The sequence below is a fragment of the Tachyglossus aculeatus genome, chromosome 17, assembly GCF_015852505.1.
Source record: "Tachyglossus aculeatus isolate mTacAcu1 chromosome 17, mTacAcu1.pri, whole genome shotgun sequence".
NCBI lineage: Eukaryota > Metazoa > Chordata > Mammalia > Monotremata > Tachyglossidae > Tachyglossus > Tachyglossus aculeatus.
The window spans coordinates 44,076,859-44,088,956 of NC_052082.1; the positions used below are offsets into that span (position 1 = coordinate 44,076,859).

General features: G+C 43.9%; 1 protein-coding gene across 7 annotated transcripts in view; it reads left to right on the forward strand.

Annotated features, from left to right (window-relative positions):
• Nucleotides 1-12,098, forward strand: part of BCAS3 (BCAS3 microtubule associated cell migration factor) — a 718,088-nt gene that overhangs the window by 142,648 nt on the left and 563,342 nt on the right. For all 7 annotated transcript variants that reach the window (XM_038758926.1, XM_038758927.1, XM_038758925.1 and 4 more), the window contains exon 8: nt 6,126-6,233. In XM_038758926.1, the coding sequence (XP_038614854.1) occupies nt 6,126-6,233 (108 nt within the window). The remainder of the gene's footprint in view (nt 1-6,125; nt 6,234-12,098) is intronic.

Genomic DNA, 12,098 nt, shown 5'->3' on the forward strand with positions numbered 1-12,098 from the left:
AGGCAGATTTTGTTTTTCTCTGTGTACTCTGCTTAATAAATAATGATAATGACAATGATATAAATAAGTCCCTTTGGAGATAAATTTGCCAATTCTCCTGTGGAATCAGGCAGATTGGCTTCATATATGAGCACTGACCAGCTTTTTACGTTTATAATTAGATGAATTCAAGCCAATGTGAGGAATTCCGTCATTATCACCATCTCTAGAGTTAGCCCTGGAGACTCAAGGATGGTACTTTGCTTGATCAGAATCAAAACATGTTTTATTGAGCCAAAATCTGGAAAGGAGGCAGCAGCTAAACATGTAAAGTGAAAATGGGGGAAAAAAATGCAACTACAAAAAGGAGCAAATTTGCAAAGAACTGATATTTCAGACTTTAATAGGGTAACACTGGCCATTTTTAAGGTGTGCAGATTTCAGATTAGGTTCAGTGTAATTTGAAAGTTCTGCTTGCTTTGAAAAGACAAGCTCTAAAATAGCTTTTTACACTCTTCTTTGTAGGTATTTTTGTCTCATAAACAGAACTTTAAGTTCCAATTTTATATTTTTCCTTAGGGGTTTTTAGGAGGAAATCCCATTAAAAAGAATTCATTTTGAAGTTCTTAATTGCTTAATTTACCGTTTTCATTTCCAATAATGGAAACATTTTTTTTTCCCAAAATTAGCTTTTTAAAGAGGTGCAATCAACCCATTTTACTGAGATGAAGTAACTACGTAAAATTTTGCCATTTGGGTTGTTGCAATATATCAAACTGAGGATTTATTTCCCCCTGTAAAGGCTTAATAACTTCCCTGCCAATTTTCAAAGTTTAGGTCAGATGTAAAGCAAGTAACAGATTGTTCTCATGGATAATTATAGGGTGTGCACGTTTCATAGGTAAAGAAGATGTCAGGTAGGGAGAAATTCGTTTAAAAGTGGCACATTTTCATTTTCTGTTAGAAATGGAAATTCGAGGATAACTTTATTTTACACATAAGAGTGTAGGTATCGGGCAGAAGGAATAAACTGGTCCTCAGGTTAGAAGCCCCAAATAGCTTTTCCTCTATAAATGGACCATCTTTCCAGCCTGTAACTAAACCTTGATGTTTGCTGGCTTTAAATTCAGGCCCCACTCTAAAGCTTTGCCCTAAAAAGCCCAATGCCCTGCCTTTTTTTTTTTTACTCTATTAGTCAGATTCAGTTTTAATATGAATTGAATCAAGAAGGGTAACTGTCAAACCCGAACCTTTAAAAAAAATGTTAACTCCTTTGAATGGACCCACTGTAGAACGCAGATTTTAGGCATTTTCCATTAAAATCTAACTTGGAGTTAAATTAAAATCTAGCTTTCTGTAATCGTCTATTTCTCGTCCTCTGTAAAACTGGGGAAAAGAAAAAAGGGGACGGGGCGAGCTTTTGAGGAGGGTCCTGTCAAACTGGTCCATAATTGAATAGCAAAGAAAAGAGGGGTTCCGTGCAGGCTTTTTGGGACCTACCAGTTACAGCTTTCTGAAATTGTGGCCACTGATCAAGGGACATCCTAACTGATGCTAAGGAAAACAGTTTCATCAGCCTGGCGAAGGATAAAGTGTCAATTGTCCTGTTTGGCCGAGGGAGGGGAACACGGCATTGAGAGCGAAGAGGAAAACAGTGAACAAAAGGCCATCTCAGGCGTGCAAGCCCCTGAATTACTGGCAAGGAGCATGCTGCCTGCCCCCATGGATGTGTGACTTGGTGAAGTCTCTTATTTTTCAAGGATTGTCTTTCCCTTAATAGGGCAGCGCATGAGGGATTTTTCCATAAATAAAAATAGGTTTCAGTTCTGCCAAGCCCGTTCAGTCAGCCTGCGAGCCGGGCCCTCACAGCAATTGTTTTGTCTACTTGGACCAAATGCTTTGCGCAGTGAGAATCTCAGTTGTGACATTGTATGGATGCCAGCAGAATGATCAAAATTGTGGTTTCCAGCAGGCTGCAGCCTTAATGAGCTGCTAATCGAAGGTGACAAGCTGTTGTTTCCCACCCAGTTGGCCTGGTAAAATGTCATCCCCCTCCTAATCATTAACCCATTCCTTTTAGGCTTGGGATCTAGAGGACCTGTTCCCTCTGGGGAAAGAGCTTGGGCTCTAGTGGCGGTTTGGAAGATGTTCTTTGGGGTTTCTTTAGATCGCCAATGGCCGATGTGCACGTGTGAACTACAGTCAAGAATGATAATAATAATTATGGTATATGTTCAGTGTTTACTAGGTGCCAGGCACTATACTAAGCACTGGGGTGGATACAAGCAATTCAGGCTGGACACAGGCCCTGTCCCATGTGGGCCTCACAGTCTCAAACCCCATTTTACAGATAAGGTAACTGATGAGGCCCAGAGAAGCGAAGTGACTTACCCAAGGTCACACAGCAGCCAAGTGGCGGATCTGGGGTTAGAACCCACGACCCTCTGACCCCTCAGGCCCGGCTCTGTCTATCATGCCATACTGCTTTTCTGGAGAGAAACATGCCTCATGGAAGCATTTCTAGACAGAAGGCAGACCACTCCCTCATGCCCCTTGTTCTCAGCGACAGATCAGGATGAGTTCAACAGAATTCCAGGATCCCGGCTCCAGAAGGCCTCAGATCGGTCTTTGTTTTAGCATCAAGCCTCTGCCCAGCTGCACATTGCAGTGGTCGGGGGAGTTCCCATCTCGAACCAAGTCCAAGATAATGGGAGAAGAGAGGGGAGAAGGATCAGGCAACATTTGGGACAAGGATGGGAATGAGGGAAGTGCTTCAGTATTTTGGGGAACCTAGGGCCTGTTTATTTGATCGTTATCTATTTCTGCCAGAGCTCAGAGAGGTTCATCTGAAGCTCAGATCTGCAGGACATGTGGCTAATTATAATGTCAGGTTTCGTGAAACCGCTGTAAAATAAAACAGATATAGGCAAGGGGGACTGGCCTTTTTTCTTTAAAACGTGTTTTATGCCCATACTTAGTCTGTGTATACAGCTGGTAATTTGCACAGCTTCATATTCGTTGACGTAGAAATAGTCTATGTTTGAGTGCACTCTCGGAGGGGAAAAAAGGTGTCGTAGAAGAGAACTGCCACATCAAAGCCTTCCCCCAGCTTGTAAAATCGCATCCACCACTCTGCTTTCCCATCTTTATTCTAACACCACCCCGCCTCCAGCCCAGTGCCAGGGAGTTTGATGCTTAAAGAGAAATAGCCGTGGACGTTTGCTGGCACGGGCAGATTGGATAGAGCAGATTTCTATCAGTTTTACAGTTGAGGAGACTCACGAGATGGGCAGGAAGAGGCATTGCAGTTATAGCGAAGCAGAGCCGTGGATGTCCACTGCAGCTGGCGCTCTCCTAGGGGGGCACTCCTTTGGGGTTGAAAGTCTAAGAACTGAGATTACTGAGATCGGAGCTCCTTGCCAGTCGGGTGACCATCGGGCATGTGGGGCTCTGGATTTCAGGCCGTCGGCCAGCTCTCTTTCTTACACGTCCATGCCCCACCTCTCCCCCTGCTCACTTTCTTCACTTCTTCCAAGCTAATCTTCTCAATGGGCCTCGTTCCCTTCCGTTCCCACCATTGTCTCCCCCTCTAGACTGTAAGTTTAATGTGGACAGGCAATGTGTATGTTATATAGTACTCTCCCGAGCTCTTAGTAGAGTGCTCTGCATACAGAAAGTGCTCAGTAAATAATAATAATAATGATGGCATTTGTTCAGCGCTTACTGTGTGCAAAACACTGTTCTAAGCGCTGGGGGGGATACAAGGTGATCAGGTTGTCCCATGTGGGGCTCACAATCTTAATCCCCATTTTACAGATGAGGGAATTGAGGCACAGAGAAGTTAAGTGACTCGCCCAAAGTCACACAGCTGACAAGTGGCGGAGCCGGGATTTGAACCCATGACCTCTGACTCCAAAGCCCGTGCTCTTTTCACTGAGCCACGCTGCTTCTCAAAACATGAACTTGGATGTTGCTTACATAATACTAATAATGGCATTTATTGAGCTCTTACTATGTGCAAAGCACTGTTCTAAGCACTGGGGAGGTTACAAGGTGATGAGGTTGTCCCACGGGGGGCTCATAGTCTTAATCCCCATTTTACAGATGAGGTAACTGAGGCACAGAGAAGTTAAGTGACTTGCTCAAAGTCACACAGCTGACAATTGGCGAAGCCGGGATTTGAACCCATGACCTCTGACTCCAAAGCTCGTGCTCTTTTCACTGAGCCACGCTGCTTACGTGGCTTACGATCAATCAAATACGATTGATCTCTGACCCACTGATCACATCCTTCCTCCGTCTTTACCCATTTTGCACTGCCAGAATGTACCAGCATGGGTTCTAATCCCAGCTCCGCCACTTGTCTGCTGTATGGCCTTGGGCAAGCCACTTAACTTCTCTGTGCCTCAGTTCCCTCATCTGTAAAATGGGGATTAAGACTGTGAACCCCACGTGAGACACCCTAATTACCTTGTATCTATCCCAGCGCTTAGAACAGTGCTTGGCACATAGTAAGCACTTAACAAATACCATAATTATTATTATTATTATCCCTCCCCATATTCAAAGCCCCCCATGAAAACCCACCTCCTGCAGCACACATTCACTAGCTAATTTCCACCTCCTCGATCGTATTGTCCCAACAGCCACCCGCTAGCGCTTATTCGTATCTCATGACACACACGCTCTTTATTCATTTATTCATTTTCCTATTCTCTCGCTTTCACCAGTGGCAGCAATGTTTTTCCTCCAGTTCCTTTTGTCTACATATGTTTTACGTTTGCTCATCCCCACTATTAAAACTGTAAACTCCTTGAATGCAAGGGCTGTAATGCTCCCCGGAGCATTTAGTACAGATAATAATAATAATAATAGTAATGGCATTTATTAAACGCTTACTATGTGCAAAGCACTGTTCTAAGATTGTCGATCAGTCAATCAGTCGTATTTAGTGAGTGCTTACTGTGTGCAGAGTATTAAGAACTCGAGAGAGGATTGTGGGTTAGCTGTCACCGCCCCACAGCACTTGTGTATATATGTACATAGCTATAATTCTATTTATTTATATTGATGCCTGTTTGTTTTGATGTGTATATATCTATAATTCTATTTATTTATATTGATGCCTGTTTACTTGTTTTGTTGTTTTAATGTTTTGAGAAACACTGTGGCTCAGTGGAAAGAGCCCGGGCTTGGGTGTCAGAGATTATGGGTTCGAATCCTGGCTCCGCCACTTGTCAGCTGTGTGACATTGGGCAAGTCACTTCACTTCTCTGGGCCTCCGTTCCCTCACCTGTAAAATGGGGATTAAGATTGTGAGCCCCACGAGGGACAACCTGATCACCTTGTACCCCCCCAGCGCTTAGAATAGTGCTTTGCTCATAGTAAGCGCTTAACAAATAACATTATTATTATTATTATTATTATTATGTCTGTCTTCCCCCTTCTAGACTGTAAGCCCAGTGTGGGAAGGGATTGTTTCTACTGCTGAATTGTACTTTCCAAATGCTTAGTGCAGTGCTCTGCACACAGTAAGCGCTCAATAAATACGATTGAATGAATGAATGAGTTTGACCCACCCCAGCACTTAGTACAATGCCTGGAACACAGGTAAGCACTTAACAAATGCCTCAGGTATTATTACGACACATTCCCTGTGCACAACAAGCTTACAGTCGATTGATTGAATTTGTTGCTTCCCTCTTACCTTCTGGACTTTTCACTCTTCTCGTCGGAAGAAATAAAATTATTGTCTCTCTCTCTAGATGGTAAGCTCTTTGTGGCCAGGGATTGTGTCTGTCAATTCTACTGTATTGTGTTCCCCCAAGCACTTAGTACAGTGCTCTGCTTACAGAATGTGCTCAGTAAATACTTTTGATCGATAGACTGATTTCTCTCTCAGCACCCAGTTCTATAGGAAAGCACTCATTTTCAGTTGCTCCTGGATTTTCAGTGTGGACCTTTTTGTCAGATGGTTCCTCCCTAGTCAGGGTAATTTAGATTTCTTAGCTAATCAGTTTTTTTTGTGGATATTGCTTGTTTAACTTTAAACAGGATAATTTTGCAGGGAGTGCAGAGTGGAGGCAAATGGAAAAAGGATTCCAGTTGAGCCGTATTTAAAATGTTCAATTTGTATTTTCTTCCAGCACGAGTCCCCCATTCTGTTGTGTCGACCTGCACTCCTTGCGCACGGGGGAGATGGTCAAATCCATTCAGTTCAAGACGCCCATCTACGATCTCCACTGCAACAAACGGTAATCCCGATCCTAGCTGCTCCCATTGAGAGCTAAGCTATCTTCTCGGCTTGCTAACCGACTCCTCGTTCTCTTGCAAGTATCTCATTCAATCTGCCACTAAATCCTGGCGGCTTTTCCTCTGCAGCATTTCCCAGATCCATCTCATCTTCTCGACCTAAACAGCCAAGGATCCCTGTCCAGGCACCCTCGTATCGTGGTTCCGGCTCTATTCGTTCATCCAGTCGTATTTATTGAGTGCTTACTGTGTGCAGAGCACTGTACTGAGCACCTGGGAGAGTACAATGCAACAATAAACAGACACATTCCCTGCCCGCAGTGAGCTTACAGTCTAGATTGGGGAAGACAGACGTCAATACAAATGAATAAATTACAGATATGTATTAGACTATCAACCTCCTCACTAGTCTCCCCCAGCCTTTCCTCTTTTCAGTCCATCTGTTCGTATTCCCTTTTGCTTCCCAACTTATAAATTTGGGTATTTTTATTTGGGAAATTCCGTGTATGCTCTCTCTCTTTCATATCACCTTACCACATAGGCACCCACAACTTCCTTTAACACTTTTATCCATATCAGTTCCTATGTATTTAGTATTTAAGTATTTAGTATTTAAGCACACCTTCCTGCTCTTTGATGATTTTGTTATCCTTTTCCCCAGTTAAATTGTAAGTTTCCTGATGGCAGAGATTGTGACTTTTCTCTTTCTTGTTCTGTACTCATTCAACTGCCTAGTACAGTGCACACAGTAGGCATTCAGTAGATACTACTGATTTATGGATATAATACCTTCTCATTTCATTAACTGACAAAACAACCAGACAAGATTTTTCTGAGTTTGGCCAGACAGACAACTTTAGTGGTCTGTCTCTTGACTGCTAGAAGTGGGTTCACTAGACACCCCTATTCCTTACAGTAGATGAATAGGAACCATATTGACTCCTCTGTCCCTTTTACAAAAAGCAAAATCCGGTGATTAACCTAGCTTTCTGATTCAAAGCTTAACTATTTAAGCGATTAGGTAGATTTTTTTTCGAGCTTGAGTTGGTCTTTCTTGGAAATCCTCAATTATTTTCCTGACACAAAAGAAAACATATAAGCTTGTTGTGGGCAGGGAATGTAACTACCAACTCTGTTATATTGTAATCTCCCAAGCGCTCAGTACAGTGTTCTGTATATGGTGAGTGCTCAGCCAATGCAACGGATGGATTTGATTGGTTTGCAGCTTTAATTCAAGACAGAATGTTTTGATATCCTATTTCTACGTTGGTTCAACCATCCGGGGATAGTCAAGCCATTTAAAAATGGAAGCTGTTTTGGCGATCTAATAGCAAGAACAAAATGTTGCTTGTTGAGGGCAGGAATATGTCCGTTATATTGTTATATTGAACTCTCCCAAGTGCTTAGTACAGTGCGCTGCACACAGTAAGCACTCAATGAATACGATTGACTGCTATATAGGGGTGACTAGGTCAAATAGCAACCCTAACTACCCAAAGCTGTTCCTCTCTGGCAGAGCCTACATGAGTCATCCCAGACTATTTGATTACATTTCAGCAAAGAGATTCACTCTGAGGGATTTGCCTTCCGGGGATCAGTGTCCTTTCCCAAGTGCTTAGCACAGTGCTCTGCACCTTGGAAGCGCTCAATAAATCCCATCGATCGATCGACTGCTCAGGCGCAACGTCCTATTGAGGCAGCTATACCCCCGCTTTTAAAAACTAAACTACGAGGTGTTTAGCGTCCCGCAAAGTTCCTTTATCTAGTGACTATTTTTTTCCAGAAGGGAAGAGCTCCATTAATCAGTCACATTCCTAGCATTTCTAAAACAAGAATAAGGAAGTAAAGCTTATTTCTTAACTTAGTAGGTTGTAGTTCTGAGTCCCACATGAGTGAAAGCATCCACACACATGGACAGAGCCCAGATTCCTACACTAGTGCGGGAATCTGTGCCTTTAAATTTCATTGTACGCTTCCAAATACTTCCAATAGGCCTGTGCACACAGTAGAAGCAGTGTAGCCTAGTGGAAAGAACCTAAGCCTGGGAATCAGATGACCTGGGTTCTAAATCCGGCTCTGCCATTTGTCTGCTCTGTGACCTTGGGAAAATGATATAATTTCTCTGTGCCTCAGTTTCCTCACCTGTACAGTGGGGATTAGTCCCATGGGGGACAGGGACTGTGCCCAACCCGATTTGCTTGTATCTTTCCCCGCACTTAGTACAGTGCCTGGCACAGAGTAAGCGCTTAAAAAATACCACAATTATTATTGTTTTTAGTAGGGGCTCAGTCAGTGCTAATGAATATTTGTAGAGTGATTTGTCACAAATTAGCTGCCGCCCTCTTAACAGTCCAAATCCAGGACTTTTCTTTACAACTCTGTCTTTAAAACTTCAGACTTCCTCTACTTGCTGAATGAGAATAGTAAGTTTTCCATCTCTCTTCATCAGATGAAGAAAGATCTAATGCTAGGAAACCACTGCAAGGCATTGGCTTTCAATGTCAGACACACCTATTCATACATTCAGTCGTATTTATTGAGCACTCACTGTGTGCAGAGCACTGTACTAAGCGCTTGGGAAGTACAAATCGGTAACACAGAGAGATGGTCCCTACCCAACAACGGGCTCACAGTCTAGTAGGGGGGCTCACAGTCTAGAAGGGGGGTTATCTACCACAGCGTTTAGAACAGTGCTTGGCGCATAGTAAGCACTTAACAAACACCATCAGTCAGTATTGCAAAGGAAGGTAGTAAATGTAGACACACACACACACACACCTGTGGAACAGAGAGGTTAACAGACTTGTCTGAGATCACACAGTAAACAAATGCCAGAACTGGGTCTAGATCCCAGGTCTCCTGATCCCCAGAACCGGGCTCATTCCCACAGACCACACCACACTCCAATAGTAACAGCAAATATATATAAATCACTCTACATTTAATCTTCCAAAATGAAATTAAATATTTTGCAACAGGACAAGCAAACTATTAGTGATATTTCCTGTGGATAGCAGCTGATCCAACCCTCTAGACCCAGGTACTCTTGGTTTCCTCTAGACTTTAAGCTCATTGTGGGCAGGAAGTGTGTCTGTTTATTGTTTTACCGTTTTCTTCCAAACACTTAGTACTGGGTGCTACACACAGAAAGAGCTCAATAAATATGATTGAATGAATGAATGAATGTTGGTCAAAGACGAGAAGCTATTTTGGAGGAATCCTGAGGCTGCTGTTTTTGTCCTGGATTTTTTTAGGTTCAGATATGAGCCAGTGGAAGTATAGAGTTCAAGTAGTACTTTTCAAAGTATCATGGTATTCAGCACTTCCCTTGAAAAGAAAATCATTTCATCTTGCCGAAACTCAAGAAATGTCCCTATCCCCTTCTCAGGCAAACTAGCGCATATCTGCCTTTCCAGAACACATTTTGCTTATTTCCAAGAATGCATTGTGATCTAGTGTTGTGCCAGGGATGACTGGGCTTTTTGGCTAAAACCCAAGTCTGAAAAGAAGGGATTTGATTTGAAGAGTATAATTTTCACTAATATTCCTAATTGAGAAAGCAAAGAGGTTGTTCACTCTTGGGATACAAGGGATGCATGTGAGAATGGAGAGAAGAGAAAAGGAAAGGAGAAGAGTGACAGAAGACTTCCTTCCTTCCTTCCTTCCTTCCTTCCTTCCTTCCTTCCTTCCTTCCTTCCTTCCTTCCTTCCTTCCTTCCTTCCTTCTTTCCTTCCTCTCTTCTTTCTCTCCTCTCTCTTCCTTCCTTCCTTCCTTCCTTCCTTCCTTCCTTCCTTCCTTCCTTCCTTCCTCCCTCCCTCCGTCCCTTCCCTCCCTCCCTCCCTCCCTCCTTCCTCCCTTCCTCCCTCCCTTCCTCCCTTCCTCCCTTCCTTCCTTCCTTCCTTCCTTCCTTCCTTCCTTCCTTCCTTCCTTCCTTCCTCCCTCCCTCCCTCCCTCCCTCCCTCTCTTTCTTTCTTTCTTTCTTTCTTTCTTTCTTTCTTTCTTTCCTTCTTTCTTTCTCTTTCTTTCTTTCTTTCTTTCTTTCTTTCTTTCTTTCTTTCTCTTTCTCCCTTCCTCCCTCCCTCCCTCCCTCCCTCCCTTCCTTCCTTCCTTCCTTCCTTCCTTCCTTCCCTCCCTCCCTCCCTCCCTTCCTTCCTTCCTCCCTCCCTCCGTCCCTTCCCTCCCTCCCTCCCTCCCTCCTTCCTCCCTTCCTCCCTTCCTCCCTCCCTTCCTCCCTTCCTCCCTTCCTTCCTCCCTCCCTTCCTCCCTTCCTCCCTTCCTCCCTTCCTTCCTTCCTTCCTTCCTTCCTTCCTTCCTTCCTTCCTTCCTTCCTTCCTTCCTCCCTCCCTCCCTCCCTCCCTCCCTCCCTCCCTCTCTTTCTTTCTTTCTTTCTTTCTTTCTTTCTTTCTTTCTTTCTTTCTTTCTTTCTTTCTTTCTTTCTTTCTTTCTTTCTTTCCTTCTTTCTTTCTCTTTCTTTCTTTCTTTCTTTCTTTCTTTCTTTCTTTCTTTCTTTCTCTTTCTCCCTTCCTCCCTCCCTCCCTCCCTTCCTTCCTTCCTTCCTTCCTTCCTTCCTTCCTTCCCTCCCTCCCTCCCTCCCTTCCTTCCTTCCTCCCTCCCTCTGTCCCTTCCCTCCCTCCCTCCCTCCCTCCCTCCTTCCTCCCTTCCTCCCTTCCTCCCTCCCTTCCTCCCTTCCTCCCTTCCTTCCTTCCTTCCTTCCTTCCTTCCTTCCTTCCTTCCTTCCTCCCTCCCTCCCTCCCTCCCTCCCTCTCTTTCTTTCTTTCTTTCTTTCTTTCTTTCTTTCTTTCTTTCTTTCTTTTTCTTTCTTTTCTTTCTTTTCTTTCTTTTTTTTCTTTCTTTTTTTCTTTTCTTTCTTTCTTTCTTTCTTTCTTTCTTTCTTTCTTTCTTTCTTCTTTCTTCTTTCTTTCTTTCTTTCTTTCTTTCTCCCTCCCTCCCTCCCTCCCTTCCTTCCTTCCTTCCTTCCCTCCCTCCCTCCCTCCTTCCTTCCTTCTCTTTCATCTTTGCCTCCTCCTATGGCTACTCCTTCCTTCTTCATATTTCTTTACTTTTTTTCCCTTCTCTTTCCTTTTTTCCCCCCCATCTTTTTCTTCCTCCACTCAGTTCCAAACAGCAAGAGAGAGTGAATCGTGCGAGTCTAGCGATATTTCATCAGGGACCAGCAGAGGGCGCAGAACATAACCCGGAATTCAGCTCCAGTGGTAACGCTGCTTTGGCTAGGGCGCTGTCAAAGAATTAGGGGGCATTTGAGGGTTCAGTGTAAGTCTGTACCGTGAATACCTCAATCCACATTGGCACAAGGCGAATTAGTGCAGCAAGAATGGGATGTGCCTATGCACAGTGGCGTCAGTCAAGGTATTCGGACTGAACCGCAGTTTTTCTAGAACTTGAAGTTCTTCAAAGATGCAATTATCACATTATGGCAGAACCTACTGCCCTGGCATTGTGGCTGGAAAGCTGCAGTGTTACATGACCATAACCTGGAATCAGGGAAGTGTGATAGTAAACGGGGAGGTTTGGAGGCAGGTACATTTTGGGAGTTCGGTTCTGTTTATTCCGTGCTCTGTTCAGGGGGCTGCAAGTCATTCTCCTCTAGGCAGATGGGTAGCTCTGACGTGAAGTAAGGAAGAGCAAACAGCGTGAAAGCTCCAGTCTGACGTTTTTGATCGGCATTCTCGACAAAACAGCCAGGTGGGCTCTGCTGTGTGGGCAGGGAATGTGTCTATTATAGTGTGCTCTCCCAAGTGCTTAGTACAGTGCCCTGTGTACAGTAAACAATAAATATGATTGACTGACTGACTACTTCCTCCTTTCCTTTTCTTCAGGGTCAAGTGTCTGTGGAGGGACTTTGAGCA